At 34.0% G+C, this 20,549-nt stretch overlaps 1 protein-coding gene across 2 annotated transcripts in view; it reads left to right on the top strand.

Moving 5' to 3' along the window:
• LOC138310619 (uncharacterized) overlaps positions 1-20,549 on the top strand; it is a 46,492-nt gene that overhangs the window by 17,009 nt on the left and 8,934 nt on the right. For both annotated transcript variants that reach the window (XM_069251899.1, XM_069251898.1), the window contains 11 exons: positions 6,089-6,194; positions 9,360-9,554; positions 10,979-11,099; positions 11,826-11,937; positions 13,444-13,550; positions 15,410-15,551; positions 16,020-16,173; positions 17,186-17,301; positions 18,410-18,533; positions 18,805-18,924; positions 19,991-20,081. In XM_069251899.1, coding sequence (XP_069108000.1) covers positions 6,089-6,194; positions 9,360-9,554; positions 10,979-11,099; positions 11,826-11,937; positions 13,444-13,550; positions 15,410-15,551; positions 16,020-16,173; positions 17,186-17,301; positions 18,410-18,533; positions 18,805-18,924; positions 19,991-20,081 — 1,388 coding nt within the window. The remainder of the gene's footprint in view (positions 1-6,088; positions 6,195-9,359; positions 9,555-10,978; positions 11,100-11,825; positions 11,938-13,443; positions 13,551-15,409; positions 15,552-16,019; positions 16,174-17,185; positions 17,302-18,409; positions 18,534-18,804; positions 18,925-19,990; positions 20,082-20,549) is intronic.

Genomic DNA, 20,549 nt, shown 5'->3' on the forward strand with positions numbered 1-20,549 from the left:
TCAAAGGACTATTCCGCGTGAGGATATCAAGGGAACGCAGATGTACTATAATCTCGCCGTGTTTGAAAATTATCAAGATACCACTGAATGTTCAACCAATAACAATTACCAAACTAAGTCATCGGACGTGGAGACTGGATCTGCAGATACAACTGCCAGTACACAAACAAGAGAAGGGAATTATGTTTTATCGGACGAAGAAGAGGTAGAATACACTTACATGTTTGATCCATTCCCTCTAGAAAACGAAGATGAACAGTTCAACTTGGAGCAATTCAAGGATGTATTAAACCAAAAAATGCCTTTACGAAACGAATCTTACCATGAACCGATTAACGGAAACATTCAACTTTCTTTGAATCCTCCAAGTCATGGTTTAAAAAATGACGGTACGGTCTGTCAGTCGAATTTTAGGATGCCGTCGAACGGGATGGCGGCCGACACTCATCAAGACGTAATTACAAATAAAGTCATACCGTATAGAAATTCTGTGCTTCCATGTTATTTCTGTGCAGTTCAAAAGGAAGGCAATTGTAATTGTGTAAATGGGCAGTCTGGTAATACTGTGGTGTCTAAAGCTAGGGGGATTTTACCAAAAACATCGAGCGATCCACAGGAATCAGCGAATACGTTTAATAAACTTGACAACGGCTATGCAAGAGAAATATTCGTTGGTGATGCCAATGTATTCCGACCTCAAGTGAAACACAAACAACAACACAAGTCTTCCATACAACTGGTGCACGATAATAATTACTCGAGGATTACCCAGAATCATCCCAAATCTATGGAAAATCAGCCCCGGCATGTCGTGCCACACCAACGCAACAGAATCAAGATAACCGAACACACTTCGCTATTGCCTTCGCCACGCAGAAAGGTTACAAAAGAGGGAAATAGCCACAGCAAAAAGAACCCCAAAAATCTGCAGAAACATCAAACTGTCCATCAATCAATTTCTGGCCTGCATCACAATTGTGACAAATGTAAGGGTTGTAGACGATTAAATCGCAAACTGAAGGCAATATTGTAGATAAATCAAGCACTGTATCGTTGGTGATGAGAGGACTTTGATTTTCCCTGCAATTTAAATCTTAAATCTAAATTTCTTAGTGTAGTTTAAATCATGTTTATAAATTCTCATCCATTTGAGGTTCTCATTGGCGCAAATATGCACGAACAAAAATGCATTTTTTTTCATTTTTTTTTTTTTTTTTCATATTTTTTATTCAGTTATAACATGTAAATAACTATATTTCCCATTGGCAGATCTATGGCTCTCATTCTAATTTAATTTCAAAACATTAACTTATGTGTAATGAAATTGTCTTTTGGACACTTAAAATTATGTACGAAACAAGATAAATGTTTAATGATATATGTATAGAGAAATAAAACAATGACTACTTTAAATATCACTGAATCAGATTTTAAACAAATGCGTTACAATGATTCTTAATGAACATATTGCTTGAATCATTTTTGAATTTTGAAACACTTTACTATAAATTAATGAAATTACTCAACGTTATTTTTGGTCATTTTACGTCAATCGACATATCTAAGCTAATATGATTAGTTAATATTTCTATCTTTAAAATTACTTCAAAATATGATATATTCAGGTAATGAAGTTGTACCTGTCACCTTATTAATATTTGTTGATTTGCTGTTGCCGTGAAAGTAATTATATTGATTAAGCTTGACATATAAAATTCCATTATATTAATGCTGTAACAGAAAAGATATTATACTTTCGTTCTGAGCGGACAAGTTGTCGAAGAGTATATTTTATCTTATATTTATCATCTTTTAAGTTTTAATTTATTTCTGTTAATTGAAATTTATGTTATGACATTATTACACATCAATCGAGTCTTACAGGGCATAGTGTCATATGATGGGCATTAGTCGTTTTTTTATCAATTCTTGACATACAAATATAATTCAAAACATTTATTATCAAACTTAAAAAAGATGTTTAATGAATTGCTTGTCAGGTGGTGTATATGTTAAAATTTTTTTTGTACTCTGTTCATATATCAATTTTGTAGTTTTCCTTTTTTATTATTATAAAGTTATCTCGCAAAAAAGCTTGTTGGACAATATTATTGCAATTACCATATTTAGAGAATGACTTTCATTTAAGATATAAATCAGGAAAAAAATGTGCCGTAATTACTAATTATATAGATAACAGGTCTAGGCATGCTTTAATTTTAATTAGGTTCTTAAACTCAATATATTTTTTTCTGTATATAAAAGAAGAAAAAAATATAGTTATTAAAAACAGAAAATTGTCTTCAAAAAGGGATACCAATATATGCATTGCTCGTTATGATGAATGCTAAAAACGAATGACTCATTATGTAATATGATTAAATTTAATTAAAACAAGATTAGTTTAGTTTGAACAATATTCTATTCAAATAAATTATAATAACATTCAAATACATACAGATAGGATGAAAAAACAAGCTAAAAGCTTATATCAATTCCACTGCAACAAGATTAAGATTCAAAAATTTGGTATATTTTTTTTATTATTCATTTTTTTTAATTCTTTTTATATTTTTTGTGACAAAGAGTTCTCATGGTTAACTTGTGTAGTATGACTGAATTTAAATCAAAATAACATAAGTTTAGTTTTAACAATGTTTTCTTCAAATAAAAAATGTTTTACATACACATACACACAGATACAGCTAGGAACGAAAAACAAGCTAAAAAGCTTGTTAAAAAAAGATATTTTTTTCTGTCATATGATACAAGTAACATGAGTCTTATATCTTATCTTATGTCTTATGTCTTATATCTATACGATGGTAAAGAAATTTCGAACATTAACCATTCGAATCGTACACGTGGGTGTACATGTGTGTGTACATGTGTGTCATCTATAAGTATTATACCATCTTAAGTAATAGTTTGACTGTGTGTTTTGTAGCGGATGACACGACGTAGTTATTTACGGGTCAGTGCAGTCGAATAAAGAACACAATCACAAAGGGAAACGGGGATATCAAATTTGGTCGAAGGGTCGTGAAATTATTAATGCAGAGGTAAAACAGTGTTTATTTTTTAAAAGGCGGAGATATGATAATTATTATGCCTCCATTACGAAAAATAACCGTAGGGTTACCGTCTTGCCAGACTTCATGGCCCTTAAAAGACCCCATTAACCTGGCTTGACATTGACTTATCGTACACTCGATAAACGTTAGCTAGATATATATAGGTCACACCACAGTAAAATATTGACAGAGGAACAAAAGAGACTGTTTTAATCATTTGCTGATGTAAACAATATATCGATGTACAATACATGTATAGTATATAATCCATTTCATAGTAATATGATAAATATAGACAAATCATGCATGCGAAATGCACTGTCGAAAGAATTCGCGTACACAAACAGCAAATACGTACCCCTATAATCTAGCACAATGAAAATCCCATTGATTGAACATTTCGATATCTGAGGAAACTGGTTATTTACGGTATATCTATTTCACAAAATGACAGATTCGAACTTAACCATGAGATTATGCAAGAAGGAAGTGTTTGTAAAACTTTTTAAACCGAACTAAATGGTATTTAGTGCCATGGGCATTATTAACTTCCCATTATATAACGTTATTATCTCCCCTTTTTATTTGTTCGATTATGTTATGTCTATATGCTCACACACGTGTTATGGTTATAGAGCTTCGCTCTACGCGGCCTTCAGTCGCGCAGAGACCTGCGCTCTTATCTTCTGAAGATAGGGGAGCCCTGAAAGCGCTAGCGATACTTTTATGACTTATTGCATTGCTGACTTTTATGTTTGAATACAATACAGTATATACAGTCAAACTTAACTTAGGGACCACCTCTTTAAAAAGTTCATCAGCTTAATACTGCCAATTTTAGGGTCCAAAATGGTCAGTTCATAAACAATTTGACCTGTATATAAAGATTACTTTATCATAAAGACAATTGTTGTTGTTGTCCCTTGTGTTGTCTCTATAGACAGAGTTGAAGTAATGTCTATATTTTGTCTGTAAAGATAACTGATATTGTCAAACTCTAAGAAATAATATATCAAAACATTTGCTATTATATGCCACAAACTATCCAACAAATTACTATTGTTGATATTTATATCATTAGTTTATACAGTTTTCACGCCATCAAAAGTTGGCACAATAATTTATTGCACCTTTATTTGAGAAACTTTAAATACAAACGTATCAGATAAGTATTCATGAAACATATCAATGTGTCACTGTGTCACGTGTTACAATAAATGGACATATATAAATTTGTTATTCATTCAATTTCGTCTTAAGCATAATGTAACGTGTTCGATGTTATTTTTCGGATATAAACTACTAGTACCACGCTAAAGTTGTTCCTGTTTGATGAATACAAGTTGTTTGCATATGTGTTTATTTTAGTGATTGCCAATAATTAACAATCCAGTTGTAGGATTATTACGAACACGCTCACAACGAATTGATGGTTATAACAAACTATGCTTATAACGAAGTGACGTGTCTCCAAAGGTTCGTTATAGACATGTTTTACTTTATACCATCATAATTATCTTTTGAATGTAAAAGGTGGTGTCAGAATAGATTCCGTATATATGTTTATCACTGTTACTGTTAATTGCAATCTGACTGATAATAAAAGATGGCGGTATCTTATTCGATATCGTTTTTGTTTAAATCAAACAGATGAAAAATAATAAAAACATCTTATCAAAATTATTTTAGCGTTTATTTGTTTGTTCGCTGAACCTATTCTGCATTTGCATATTACAGAGTTATATGCTCTTGCGTAGAGGTATTGATGGTGACGTCATTTGATTGCGAGTGTAGCGTCATACTTTTCTGAGAAACGTCACAATGGATACCTATCCGCAAGGGAGTTAACTCTGTAATATGCAAAGACGAAGTAATTATTCAACATGATATGGCTTTCTCAAAGATAAAACAAATGACCTTTAGTTTTGTTTCTCGATGTCTGAAGATGCCTTAGAAGCAAAAGATTTTGGTTTTAAATATCTGACTCCTCTTTCTTATTTGAAGAAGAAATATGTGAACAAATTTTGCAGATATAATTTTTACACCATTTCCTGACAATGTGATGGGTAATTCTTTGCTTAGTATCATTAAAGTGAATAGCCGGGCAAAGAAAACCAGACTCAATGCGTTCATTGGCCTTCCAAAAGAATATCTCAACCCTCGTGAAAGATCCCTGTTCACTTGAAAGATCCATGTTTGTTTCTTTATTTCCCATACGTAGTAGGGAAAATATTAAGTTCTCGTTCTTTCAAGTTTTTCCATCCCGCTATTATCACATAACATCGTTATGCGTCAAAAGTGATGACGTCATCGACAATGCACGACGCGGCTACGCCGCATATATTGATGACGTCACGGTATTGTCTAGAGCGTGTGGACTGTCTTACTATCCCAGTGTAAGATAGAGTTATATTTTCCCTAGCAACCACGGTATATCTCTGTGAAATATGAGAGAAATATCAACACCATTTCTTCGACTTTCGCCTTCCTTTGCCTGACTATAAACTTTAACATTATTATATAAAGTGCACAAAGGACTACTACTGACACTGAAATGTGGATCTACCAGTAACACAACATCATTCGGTAAATGGCTGATGCTTTCCCCTTCCATATTGGATGTACAGAAACATTTCATCAACAAATTATATGGCTTTTAGCACGACAACAAATCCAGAATAAAAAAATGGACAAAAGCATCAAAATAGAAAATATCCGCGTTTTCCATTTAATTTAGCTGATATCCCTATTTGAATGTGTATCCAAAATTTGCTTTCAAATGCACATTAAAATAAAACAAAATTGAAGTGAAGCTCTGAAGTTGAGTTAAACTTCTATATATATATATATATATATATAGATTTTATTAAATATCAAAGAAGCACAATTTAAAAACCATAGGATTTTTTTAGTTTTTTATTGTTAGTCTCTGAAGCATGACTGAATATGTTGACTTTGGCTTAGATCTATTGCTAATTGTGCTCCTATAAAGAGAGTTATATTACTCATTACAGATACAGCCATTTGTCGTATCAACTCCTTACAACACAGCTACAGAACCCAGGACGGGGATGGGTGGAGGAATACTCCATTAGTACAACAAATTTCGATCCTGTTCAGGTAAGACATTTTTCTGTGTAATTTACGCACGACTAAACAGACACAATATGTAATTGTGCGTATACCGCCTTTATATATCACATACATCAGTTTTCTGTCTGCACTTGTAGGTGGCTATTGAGTACCGCTTTTTTGTGTAGTTTGCTTGATTAATTATTTTAACGTCCTATTAACAGCCAGGGGCATGTACGGACGGTCTCCCGTGTGCGTGTAGTGTGTTGCGTGTCTGAAGTGTGCGATGCGTGTTTTGGGAGACTGCAGTATATCCATGTTGTGTATTCTTGTATAGTGGAACTCTTGTCCATTTTATAGTGCTATATCACTGAAGCATACCGCCGTAGACACCAAGCATTACTCCCCACCTAATCACATTATACTGATAACGGACGACCAGTCGTAAAAGTATGACGTTGCATCTCGCAATCAGGATACATTGGAAATGGGAGAAAATTTACCATTCTCTTAAATTATACAAAGTCTTCAACTAAAATTGTAAGCCAAAGACAATCTTATATTTTCGCAAACCCATATTTGAGTCTACGGCAACCTAATGACATGTTATTCTCAAAGATGATCCACAAACAAAGTTTGTTTATGTTCATTTGTTTATGTTCATTTTGACGTTTAATTCGGTAACCACGGCAACTAAACAACTTATATCTTCCAAATTATTGCAGTTGTGTTAAAATCCGTAGATAGCAACGTTTAGCATAATAGAAAAATATCAACATTTTAACCAATCAGGACCTACGTTATGTTTCCATGGTAACCGTCTAATCTGTTAAACAAAGTCGATCCAACGAGTTATTGATCATTGTAAATAAAAACCTGTGTGTGGTGACGTGAAATGTCAACCAACATTTTCCAGCATCACTGTGAACTTTCATTGAAAATAGTCTAGTAGATAAGGATGAGTTAGACGGACAATATTAACAGACGACAAACAAGTAGCGTGATTACAGTATATGCGCCCCAACTTCGGTGCGGGGGTATAATTATATGTTAACACAGAAGCATATGTTACCTCACCGACAGCTGACCTACACTATTTAGGTCAACATCGAGCGGTGCCAATGCCCTTTCTGTGCACTATGTTACATCACATTACGATAAAAAAATTTCCTACATTAACCAACGGATAGTCTACATAATGCGAATATTTTATGTAATTGAAATGCCATAATTGATTAATATGGGTAAATATTAGAGTGCCGCTGAATTTGGTAGGTATGTGTACCAAAGGCAACACAATCTTCACATATTTAAGTTTATTAACATTTTTTGCGTGAGTTTTACTAAAAATAACATTATGGACACCTTTCTTATCTTTCCATTCTCAAAAAGTTATCGATTTTTTTTCTTTTGCATCAGTTGTAATGTCATACATTAAAGCCAGAGCCAACTTTTTTTTACCTTATGGGGCATTATGAAAGGACCACTACCTATCCGAAACAGCTTTTAATTTTCGAAATGGAAAATATAAAACGAAACTAATAATTATTTAAAGTCACAAAAGTTATTTATTTACCGTTAATGTACAATCACCTTCCTAGCAATTTAATTAAAATAAATTATATGGTAATATTCATAACGCGGGCCGTTTTATGTTTTTTCCCGTCGTCTTCCTAGTTACCGCGCTTCGGTTAATTATCAATGCGCCAGACAGCAAACAGAGAAATGAATCTTCACTGTTAAAGGGACATGTTTTCAGATGTTTATTGAATATTTTATTACAATGATTGGTTATCTAAAACGGCAGGAAAACGTGGGGATACCTACCTCAAAAATGAATAAAATAGACCGTCATATTCTATTTTTGGAACACAAAACGAAAGCTGGCGGAAAGCGAGGTTATAATGAACAACAAACTTGCTGAAATGACAAGGAATACTAGTTTTCCACATTTTAAGATTATTTTCTAATTTACGATGGTTGAAAAATGAAGTTTAAGCCATATTTGTTATAAAACAATTTGTATTTAGCGTAAGAATGATAAGTCAAAAGTCAAACGAGACTTTTAATTCGACAGGGCACCGCGAAGGGAGGTTCCTGACTTATCGCACACATGTAGATCACGCAAATATAAAGTGGGAAGTTGCTCCCGTCTCTTGCATTTCAGCGTTCCATTCATATTTACCTATTTCCAAATAGCGCACGTAACTGACTCTTGATGTACAATGTTTTCTATCAGAATGTGTTTGTGTTCGCTTCACCCACGTTTTTGACCCACCATTTTGTTTACATTAATTTAATTTGTGCAGTGCATTGTGGGAGGTCACTAAAGTTCAACACTACTATACATGTACTATCGTTACAAAATTCGACCAGGCTGGTACAAAATACAGAAAGATGGAATTTCCATTATAAGTATTTTATTTGACATATTTGCACAATAACTGATACATATTACTTAGTAAGGAATCTGGCATGTCTTAAATATGTATTTTACTCAAATTTACATGGTTTATTTAGGTTCATGTCCCTTTAACATAGTTTACGCAGGGAATATTGCATTAGGTCGGTGTTATATAACATTCTCTTAGGTCACTGATATACATTTTCGTAAAATATTATTGCTTTTGAAGAGTTATTTTAATTTCTGTCTTGCAAAGGTAATGGTCCTTTAAAAAGTCATTGTAATTTATAAAGTGCCTTCTGATAAGTAGATATTGTGAAGTAGATATTCTGGATTCAAAATAGACTGCGTCGTCAAATCAAATTGGACTATCTGGCATAATGCTGCTGGAATTTGAAGTGGTGCTCTTTTTGAAAATGAAAGAACGCTAATAAAGTTTAAATACGTGCACATGGTTCCACTTTCTAAAAGATCGTAAGGCACCTGCAAGATGTATTTGTATGATTAGGACTAATACTAAGAGGTCCAAGGGTCTTGTATTGCTTACCTGGTTAACAGAGTAACTGTGACAAAGTGTCATATTTCATTTGCCATTAATTTGTAAGGATACTACAATTTTGTTGTATTTATGAAATGTATCTCATAAATAAAAAAAGTATGTGATAAACATGTATGTTGATGATAGGTTTTCTCCAGGAGGAATCGAAGGCCTGTAGCTAATTCCTTTTTTCTTTGAATATAATGTTGTTGTGATATAATAATGTTCTTAATGTCTATATCTCTTTTTACCTTCTCTTATGATTTGACAGCTAATCCAACTTGATGCCCTCCGCCTAACAACTGGGGCCACTATGGTACATCGACATTACACTCTTGAGGACTTCAAAACAACTGTAATCTCTCAGGAATTTTTAAACAAAGTGGAACAGGACTTCCTCACCATCAAAGAGGCTGGCTTTATGGTTGTCCTCAGATTCAGTTACAAAAAGGGTTTAATGGGAGAGGTAAGATTTGTAATATATTTACATGAATCCCTTAAAGTAAAAACCAAAGAGGTCCCGATCGCAAAAAAACATCATCGCGAAAAGTCATTCTGCAAAAAATGGAAATATAGTTGTTCCCTTCTATTTTCGGTCACAAAAGAGTTGGCCCCACTGGTATTCATTTTTCTTATGAAAAGCTTAATTTTAATCATATTAAATAAATTAACTATATGATTATTTATTGCATTTTTTTATATTGAACGGATGGATGTGGATGAATGATTTTTGATAAAGAGAAAGTGGTGTTAGATTGTCTAAAATACAAAAACCAAAAAAATGGATATGGTGAAAGTCCTTCTGCGAAAGGAAAATTATATTGTTATATACATGTTATGTTAAATAAAATGTTTTTCTCTGAAAAGGAAAGATAGAAAAAAGGAATATAAAAAAAAGAAAAAAAGGAAATTAGAAAAAACGGGAAATAAATTCACCACGAAAACAAGTTTAGTTTATAGGATGTGAAATAATGATACAACATAACTCTTTCTTTGTTTTCCATGTTGCTTTTAATTCCTTGTTTTGTTTATTTCATTAAGTATTTGAGTATTTATGCTAATCAGTTGGGTGTGTAATGATGTATCTACTTCCCATTTCATTCCATTACAACGGACATAATTCAGTATAACGTTGATTATAAACATCCTGTTGATATAAATAAAAAACAAGTAGTTTGCCTTTGACCCCTATACATCGTCCATCGCTTTAAAGGAAAGATGTCGGCCATTTTCATTTTAGGGCACCTAGTTACCATGTCGCTATACGTGTGTATTATTCGAGTAATTTTGTAAAACCAGTAACTGGTGTTAGATGCCGTAAATGAAAATGGCCGCCTAACTTCTTCGGAACTTCTTACTTCATTTGAAGTGATGACCGATATACAGGGGTAATCTGTAAATTATTTCATTTATTTGATCTCAACAAGAGTCTTTTTTACTTGCATTGTCAGCTTCAATGTTCCGTCGTTTCATTTAAAGTATTGCGTGTGTGACTATAAATTTACTGGAAACAAACTTTTTGTCGCGGCTACTAAATTTCGCGATCTTCTTTTCAAAACATTTTCGTGGAGATAAAGTTTCGCGAATTTAAAGTTGAATTGAAATACATTTGAACTTAATTTTGTGCAAGAATTTAGGAAAATATCACTTAACTTAGGCAAATTATCGCGAGTTTACCTAGAACGCAAAATTCGTTAAAATAAGTCGCACGCGAAAGAAAGTTGGTATACAGTATCACTTAAAATGAGACACAGAAAAACATAACAAAAGGGAAAGAGAAATCTGATGTTAAGGAATTTTCTTTGGCGAATTACATATGTAAGGCTCTCCATGATTTGACAGTTGAAAACGACAGCGCATTTAACTGAATGTTTTCTTTGTAATTGACAGGGTGCCTACGGCGATGCCTCGTTGCCATTTATTCGAGTACACACTGCGCAATTAAAACCCTTATTGAATACCTACAGAGGTCTTATTCTAGCTTTTCAAGTTGGTTTCATCGGTACCTGGGGTGAGTTTTCTTTTTAAATCTAGGAAAATTCCGTTTTATCAGCATTAATAATGATTCGAGTTGATTATTATCATGCAACAGTTATGATCCTTTGCTTAAATAAAAATGTCAGTTTCTGCCACTTCCGTACAATAACTGTAATAAATATTAATCGATTTTCTTCAAACTTGGTAACAAGGTTGAATGCCTTAAGTGCCTGGTCAGGTTCGATCAACTCTTTCATGTTATTTATCAAAGTTATGGCCCTTTAATTTACTACAAATGTCATTTTCTGCAGTTTCTGTGTAATAACTAACAAATGTTAAAACTAATATTGTTAAAACTTGGTAACAAAGTTAAATGCCTTAAGGGCTTAGCCAAGTTCGATCGCCACTTTTGGCAGATCTTAATTAGCAGAGTTATGACCCTTTGATTTAATAAAAAAGTCATTTTCTGCCACTTCCGTACAATAACTGTAATAAATATTGACCGATTTTCTTCACACTTGGTAACAAAGTAAATTATCTTCCGAATAAGACTGAAGTTTATTTTTTTCATATTTCAACTAAGGTGAAACCTAACGTCAATAATGTTTACCTACAATATGTCCTGAGAGCGGGGCGATGGAAATTCCAAGAATTTGCTTGTAATTCATGGTATGCTTGATATAGCAGTTTAGTGAAATGCCGCATTGTAAAGACATTCTGGAAAACAACAGTATCAATAATGACATTATGTATTGTTCAGGTGAATGGTTTTATACTGATCATTTCGGATATCCCTCGCCACTTTCCCTTCAAAACTACAAGGACCGAGAGGCGGTTGTTGAAAGCGTCCTTGATGCTGTACCTGAGGACATGTGAGTGGTCATTTATTTCACATATCTTGAAATTTCATTTTTGGTCTTAATTCCATCAGATTGTTTTGAACTAAATGAAAACCTGAAAATTGTATATAATTATTTATATTTTAAACCTTAAAAAAAGCACACACAAACACTCCACAAAAATCATACACAAAAGATTTGTTGTGAGATATTAGCGAAATGAAAATGAATCTGAAAGCTCCGCAGACTATTTCGTTCCGTAAAATATAAAGTCAAGATTTGTAGATAGTGACTTGATTGGTCAATTTGAAAGTTACCCAGAACATGATCTCTAATTCGATGTTGCTAAATCCTCTATGAATCGGTGTGAGGACAAGGATCAGTTATTTTTTATCATTATTTTTTCTCTAAAATCCGATAAGATATTGAATTTTCTTTCATACCTAAGGGTGCAATACTGGCTGCAATACTAGAGCAAAACATTCATGTCGCCTGAGGCTGTATCGTATGGCTACCCTTGCAATAAAGCCTCATGACGTCACGGCGTAAACAAAATTACTATTTCCTCGATAAAATTTTAACATTTTTTTTCAAAACTTTGACTGGTTATGCTAAAGAAGATGCAAACAACGGAATTTGTGTTGAAAATATCACGTTATTCTTCATGTATGGAAAATTGACTTGCAGTCGCGGTTTTCTTCGAATTTATTTCAAAATGGCGGGATATTATAGCTATAAAATTGCAATAAAACGTCAAAGTATGAAAGAAAAATACTCTTTCATAAGTGGATATGAAGGATAGGGATATTCTACCTTCAGGATCACAAAATGTTGCAAAATCCTCGGCAAGCCCCGGGTTTTACTACATTTTGTGACCCTCGGGTAAAATATCCCTAACCTTCATTCCACATATGAAAGAGTCTTATACTACCCTACCATTGATAATGTTGACCATATATGACTATGGTCACCAATTTTATGTAACCCGGCTTCGTCGGGGTTACATAATTTACACGTGCCCTATTATCATTACACCCTCATAACCTCAACAAAACAAAAATCTATTTCTTAATTAAAAATTTGTTTTACTTTAGATTTGAGAACTAAAGTTAAAATGAGTTCATTTCGAAAAAAAATAAATTCTAAAGCGTTTGCCGTTATTTACACGGGCTCCATTATCATAATACCCTCATACCCTCAGCAAAAATATATATATTCCTTATATTTACAGTTTTTCACGTAAATGATTATTATTTATATTCCCGACAGTTGCATACTTTTTATTAAAATACCCATATTTTTTACTCTGCCGTCATCGTCAACGAATTTGATCGAACAGCTGATTGAAATCGAGTCATTCATATGTTCCCGCCAAAAGTGGGGTCATGACCCCACGTTGCTACGCCAGCGAATATTCCCGTAACAATGGAATCGCCGCACGTGTTGTTTTATCATTGTGGACTGATAATGATAATACTAGAAAGCATGGTTATTGAGCCCATGTCAGTGCAAACTGTAAATATTATAATTTCTTTACAGACAACTCCAAATCCGCGCCCCTATTTTCAAACGTGAACTCTATGGTTACCAACCAACAACTGTTACAGACTTCTGCAACAAAAAGAAAAAGCAGGAAGCAAGAATTGGTGAGTGGGGATATTCTTTTTCACAAAATTACTATGATGCTGTATATTGAATTCTAATGTGAGTTGTTCATGATTCTATTTGAAATTCATAAAGATGGTAATATTTAATCTGTCTAGCGGCTAGTTTGGAAAAGGAACGCAATAAGATCACCTAGAGTTACTTCCCTTATTTTTACTCGGAACCGATCGTTGGGAACTTCTTTTCGAAAATAGTTCGAAAAACATCAGACTGGCTGTATATTGAAAACAGCACAAACAAAAGTGAAACAAGCATCCATCCAACATTTAAAGTGCAATCTCCTTGTCATCTCTGCATTCTTGCCGAAATTATCATTTAAAAGTTATGCCGATAAATTGATAGCAGAGTAAGGATTGATCTGGTACGACCCTCCATTTGTTTATAATCACTATGGAGAAAACGCTTTGAAAGTTACGTTTGACTTTCACCGCGTCATCAACTTTCAAACTGGCGTATGGGAAACAACTCGTAATTTTAAAAAATGCATTTTATTTAATTTTGAATTGATATTGCTATTTAAGTTGATTTTACACAAAAGGTTATACAGTAAAACCCCTTTTACTCGAACAGCAGGGGACCAGGTCAATAGTTCGAGGAATACGGGGTATTCGACTCATCCGAGGTTGGTCACGATCAACAGTCAAAATGTCCGGTCTCAAACTATGACAAACAATGCACGGCAATGGAATTTTAATTATCCTATCTTTCAGCATTTTGGATTTCTTTATTCAGGTGTTTTATTGATAGCAATATCAAGTTGAAAAACATATATATATATATAACAAAAAATGAGCGTTTGAAAATTCCTTCGAGAGAGACCTAAATCAAATCTCATTCACAGCAGAGGTAAGCGACCGACAATCCAAATTGGTCAACAAGGATACATTTTCTATTATGTAATTATCACAAATTATTTCAAACATTTACAAAATACATACTCACAATAAAGTTATAAACCAGCATAAATACGGACATAAGAAACGATATCTATAGATGTCTATTTCGTAAAAGCGTTAGGTTACATGTGTTCACGAGTAGAGTTACAAAAAACAATGCTGGTATACGGGAAAAGAAACGGAACGCACTGATAAAATGTACTTTGCATATTGTTTGATATCGTTTGCAATATTTTTCGCCTATTTTGTCATTTCACAATGTGTACTTTTTATTAACACGGAACAACAACTTCGGAATTTTCGTATTTACAGCGAAGATTATTATGAGAGAAACATCAATAATTTAATGCCTTTTCTGAAATGTTCAAATAAAGTTAGCATCAAACAACGACTTGTGATCGTGTAGGTAGGTAATAATGACACTGTTAATCCCTTAACGCCACCTATAGCTATATAAACACAAGGTCGTGAGCAATTATCTATGTCGGTCGGTGCAGTCAGGTGTGACACAGGTAAAAAAATCTCAAGGACCCAACACCTGTTCGACGAATACATGGGTAAATACACTGTATTTGATGAAACGGGGACATATTTCAATTCGAGGAATGAGGGGTATTCGACGAATAGCTGTTCGAGCTATCCGGGGTTTTGTTTCATAGATTATATAGGGACACAGTCGGGACCGTACGACCAGTTCGACGAATAGGGGGTATTCGAGGAATCCAGGTTCGAGTTAGAGGGGTTTTACTGTATATATATATTACGGTATTGAAATGGTATACTTAGTTGAAGAGAATGTTTTTAAATTTTGGGCGAGAGCCGCCATATTGCAAAACAAAATATACAGACCCCCTATAAATTGTTAGGGGGTCACCACGTGTCGGCTCTCCGCCAATCATTTGGGGACAATAAAAAACAATATATGATTCATTCTGCTTTAAAAGGCCACCATAACGACTGTTTCCTTGCCGACGCTGTCGACCGTGGAACATACGTCAACTATAACACAGAATTCAGCTACTTGAAAGAGGATACGAAGCGAGTAATCATGGGAGGAGAGACATGCGCACTGGATCCAGATCACAGGTCAGGGGTCAGGGTTTTGTAGCAAGTGATATAATCAATTAAATTAATTTAAGTTCTTATTTCAAAGATCTGTTTTCTTAATTTAACAAAATTGAATTCCAATATTTCTAGAAACTGATAACTTTCAACTTTGAAATAAGGACAATGAAAATAAATATAGTAAAACTAAGTTTTTACATTTTTTCTTGATTTTTTAAATGAATTCCTATATTTTAGATAACTGCTAATTTTCTACTTTAAAATTACGAAAAATGAAGATCATTATAGAAACAAAAACAAAATGATGGTTTGCTATTTTTTTTCAAATTAATTCCGATATTTTAAAAAAAATATAATAATTTGTAAAGTTTCAAGAAATATGAAAATAAATGGCTTACAAACATTTTTGATACTAAAAAGTAGGAATATAAAAAATAATTGGCCAATTTCCCAAATTTTATTCTTTGTGTCATTACATTTTCCTAACAGACACGTATGTAGCAATGCTGAGAAAGAACTGGAATCTCTCCACTTCACCTTCCTATCACAATCCTACAGTAAACCGGTCCTGGCTAACTGGACAGCGGGTGGTTGTTACGGATTGTTCGGGGTGAAACTAGGCTACACCCTGGCTCTCGTTGAGGTAAGCATTATTTTGAAGGGAAACTAGGCTACACCCTGGCTCTCGTCGAGGTAAGCATTATTTTGAAGGGAAACTAGGCTACACCCTGGCTCTCGTCGAGGTAAGCATTATTGTGAAGGGAAACAAGGATTCACTCTGGCTCTCGTCTAGGTAAGCATTATTTGGAAGGGAAACTATGCTTCACTTTGGCTCTCGTCGAGGCAAGCATTATTTTGAAGGGAAACTATGCTTCTCTATGGCTCTCGTCGAGATGAGCATTATAAACTTTAAAGGAAAACTAGGCAGGCTCTCGTCGAGGTAAGCGTTATAAACTTTAAAGGAAAACTAGGCTACACCCTGGCTCTTGTCGAGGTAAGCATTATTTTGAATGGAAACTAGGCTACACCCGGGCTCTCGTCGAGGTAAGCATTATTTTGAAGGGAAACTAGGCTACACCCGGGCTCTCGTCGAGGTAAGCATTATTTTGAAGGGAAACTAGGCTACACTTTTGCTCTCGTCGGGGTAAGCATTATTTTGAAGGGAAACAAGGATTCACTCTGGCTCTCGTCGAGGTAAGCATTATAAACTTTGCAGGGAAACTAGGCTTCACTTTACTCTCGCCAAGGTAAGCATTATTTTGAAGGAAAACTATTCTTCACTTTGGCTCTCGTCGAGGTATGCATTATTTTGAAGGGAAACTAGGCTTCACTCTAGCTCTCGTCGGGGTTAGCATTAAAAACGTTTAAAGGGAAACCAGGCTCTCGTCGAGGTAAGCATTATAAACTTTAAAGGGAAACTAGGCTTCACTTTCGCTCTTGTCGGGGTAAGAATTATAAACTTTGCACTAAAACTAGGCTACACTCTGGCTCTCGTAGAGGTAAGCATTACAAACTTTCAGGAAAACTAAGCTACATAGCTTTTCGTAAAGCGATGAAATATCTTACTACCTGTGACTGAGAAAAATGGTTGGACACCTGTCGTTATAATTGATTGAATTACATTATATATGAGCATGTTATTACAAAACTTTCAGAGCGTATTGCCTGATACTGCTATCCGTGGCGGTGAGATGTCGTACTACATTTTATTGAGAAACAATGGCTGGGCTGCACCTGCTAAAGAAATGAACGTCTACCTTGTCCTCATGTCGTAAGTATACAAAATACATTAAAATTATCCCCAGATCGATTTTAGGTGAACATGGATATTGACGAAAAGATTGAGGTGGTGCAGTGATTAAGCCGTTCGCCATTCACCTAGCCAGCCAGGGTTCCATTCTCGGAAATATATTACGTGCAAGAACCGTAAATTGCCTTAGGATATTAAATATAAATATTTTATTGTTTTTTATTATTATTTTTTTATTTTATATATATATATATCTATAAACCGATGATGTAGGAGACATCGGAAGAACATCTTGGCCCGGTCCATATATTTATTAAGTGAGAAGCCCCTGTTTTAAATCATACATAAAAAATAAAATCAAAATGTATTCTAAAATTTGTATATCCAATATGGAGGGTTTGATTTAGTTTCCTTTTTTTAAATTGAACAAACCCAAAATGGGTTCGCGATTACAATTTTGAGTTCCTCCGAAAGTGCGTCTTGACCGGGAATGCTAGCTTTACGTGAAGCAAAATCCATGGCGCGGGTTAAGGCAAAGTTATTGAAAAATCCACTGGATTGACCAATAAAATATTATTTTACAATTGTGATAGAAATGCTCAAAATTAGGTAGGTATTAAGAAAAATGTACAGATAAATGACTATATATGATTTTCTAAGGCATGTGCCTTACTTTCATAAATTGTCCAAATATACTGTTTACTGCTACCTAATAGTGCTGGTACTTTTAAAAGGGTACGTACCAGAATTGTTTTAAACGAGTAACGGTATGGAGTACAGGTACCCAACGATTAGCAAGCACACATGTGATTTTGCAGTCAAACTTGCCTTAGCAATCACCTCTGTATTAAGACTATCTGCTTATTAAGACCATCTTCTCATGGTCCAAAGTAATTAATTACAACTCCGTAAAAACCTGTGTTATTTCAACTCAATAAACCTTTGTATAAAGAACACCTAACTATAGTCAACGACCTTTTTCTCGGTTCCTTGGGTGGTCTTACATATTTGATTGGTTATAACACCCGGGTTATACCAAAAAAATAAAATAAGAACTTACTGAGATTGGTGTCTAATACTGGTTAATATCTTACATCTTTTGATGAAAAATTTACTTTACTTTGAAAAGATCAACAAACGGTATATACAAGGTCCCAATAGAAGCTAACACAAGACTTTGGCTGCCAAACGAAGACATTGTCCTCAGAGGAAGTGCAACAGTTCCTACCTCCGTAACACCGTCCTCGTACCAGGTGAGAGAAGCACCAATAAAGGTTTACTATTCAATCTTGCATGTATCGAGTATTTCCATTGGCTTACGTTATCACCTCATAACGTAAAAAAATGGCGTCGTCACTTGTAACGCCATCTCTGATTGGGTTATTTTATGTCGTGACGCTATAATCCAAAATTCAACGGTGATATCATGTAATCAACCAATAATAAATATTATGCAATGGAGCATCTTAAAAACAACGCATTTTTCTGTCCTTTTCCTCATTGTTGTATGTCCCCTCGTTACAGATGTGGATGGCTATAGGAGATAAACACCTGACAGAGGAGTCCGACTACTATATCCTGCTAGCTAACAACATGGTTCCTTCTCCAGACATGGGCCTCAACAACTTAACACAATCAATCAGTGTAGGTATATATAACCTCAATAACTCGAATTTACATAATGTAACAGTACTCGAATTAACACAATCAATCACTGTAGGTATAGATAACCTCAATAACTCGAATTTACATAATGTAACAGTACTCGAGTTAACACAATCAATCACTTTAGGTTTCGATAACCTCGATAACTCGAATTCACATAAGGTAACAATACTCGAGTTAACACAATTAATCACTGTAGATATGAATAACCTCGATAACTCGAAATCACATCAGTAAACAGTACTCGAGTTAACACAATCAATCACTGTAGATATTGATAACCTCGATAACTCGAAATCACATTAGGGAACAGTACTCGAGTTATCATAATCAATCACTTTAGGTATAGATAACCTCCATAACTCGAATTCACATTCGAAATTACCATGCTTTCACTTAGATCAACATTAGGTTGTGGTTTATTTTGATAGGTGATGAGTTAATTCATTTTGTATTGGACAGTTATTGAATTATCATAGGAAGTGGCTTTTAAAGGTGGTACATGTTCAGTTTCCATAGTAAATGTTCATAGTGATATATTCTCATATGAACCTTTGACACTGTGACGTCAACAGTATGAATATTTTACAATAGTAAATTTCGAAAATTAACTAATTTCTTGAATATCTAATTAAAATTTGATTAGTTTTTGAGTCATTGACTTCCTGTTTGTGTTGTTTTTGGAAACTTTAGCATCTAATATTGATGACAATTTTATTAATTTAATTTAAGCAATCAACTAACAATAATTCATTTGAGTTTTTAATGATTTATTCTTGAAATAAAAGTCTTGCATTATTTGTTTTTCCAAAATTAAGTTGTTCAAGACCAATTTTGATTTCACCAACCAAAATATCAATGTTGATTTCACCAAGCAAAAATTCAATGTTTATTTCAGCAATCAAAATATCAATGTTGATTTCACCAATCAAAAGACCAACGTTGATTTCACCAATCAAAAAATCAATGTTGATTTCAACAATCAAAAAATCAATGTTGATTTCACCAATCAATAAATCCATATTGACTTGACCAATTATTCCAGATAATCGAAGGAAAACCTCTTGTGTCATCGGACTGTCCAAGATTTGAACCCTGGAATCCGCCACAGTTTGCCCGTCACCCCAGAATTTTAGGTGAGATTTTATAATTTAACTTCTGGTCATGGTTGAATTGTAATTTTAATAAAAAATATTTAATAAAAAAAAATAAATGTAAAAAAATATAAACAAAACAAAAAAATATTTTAGTTAACATATCATTATGTTGTCGAATTGTAAGTTTAATTTGAAGGGAAAAACAAAAATAAAAGCCCCAAAACCAAAATGAATTTTTGTTTTAATTAGTACATATCTCGTCATACTGTCGAATTGTAAGTTTAATTAAAGGGGGAGGGAGGGGGGGGGGGGCAAAAAATTCCCCAAAACAAAATTATTTATTTGCCCCCCCCCCCCAAAAAATTCCCCAAAACAAAATTATTTATTTGAGTACACATATCGTCATACTGTCGAATTGTAAGTTTAATTAAAGGGGGAGGGAGGGGGGGGGGCAAAAAATTCCCCAAAACAAAATTATTTATTTGAGTACACATCTCGTCATACTGT

Source organism: Argopecten irradians, chromosome 16 (assembly GCF_041381155.1).
Source record: "Argopecten irradians isolate NY chromosome 16, Ai_NY, whole genome shotgun sequence".
NCBI classification, from domain to species: domain Eukaryota; kingdom Metazoa; phylum Mollusca; class Bivalvia; order Pectinida; family Pectinidae; genus Argopecten; species Argopecten irradians.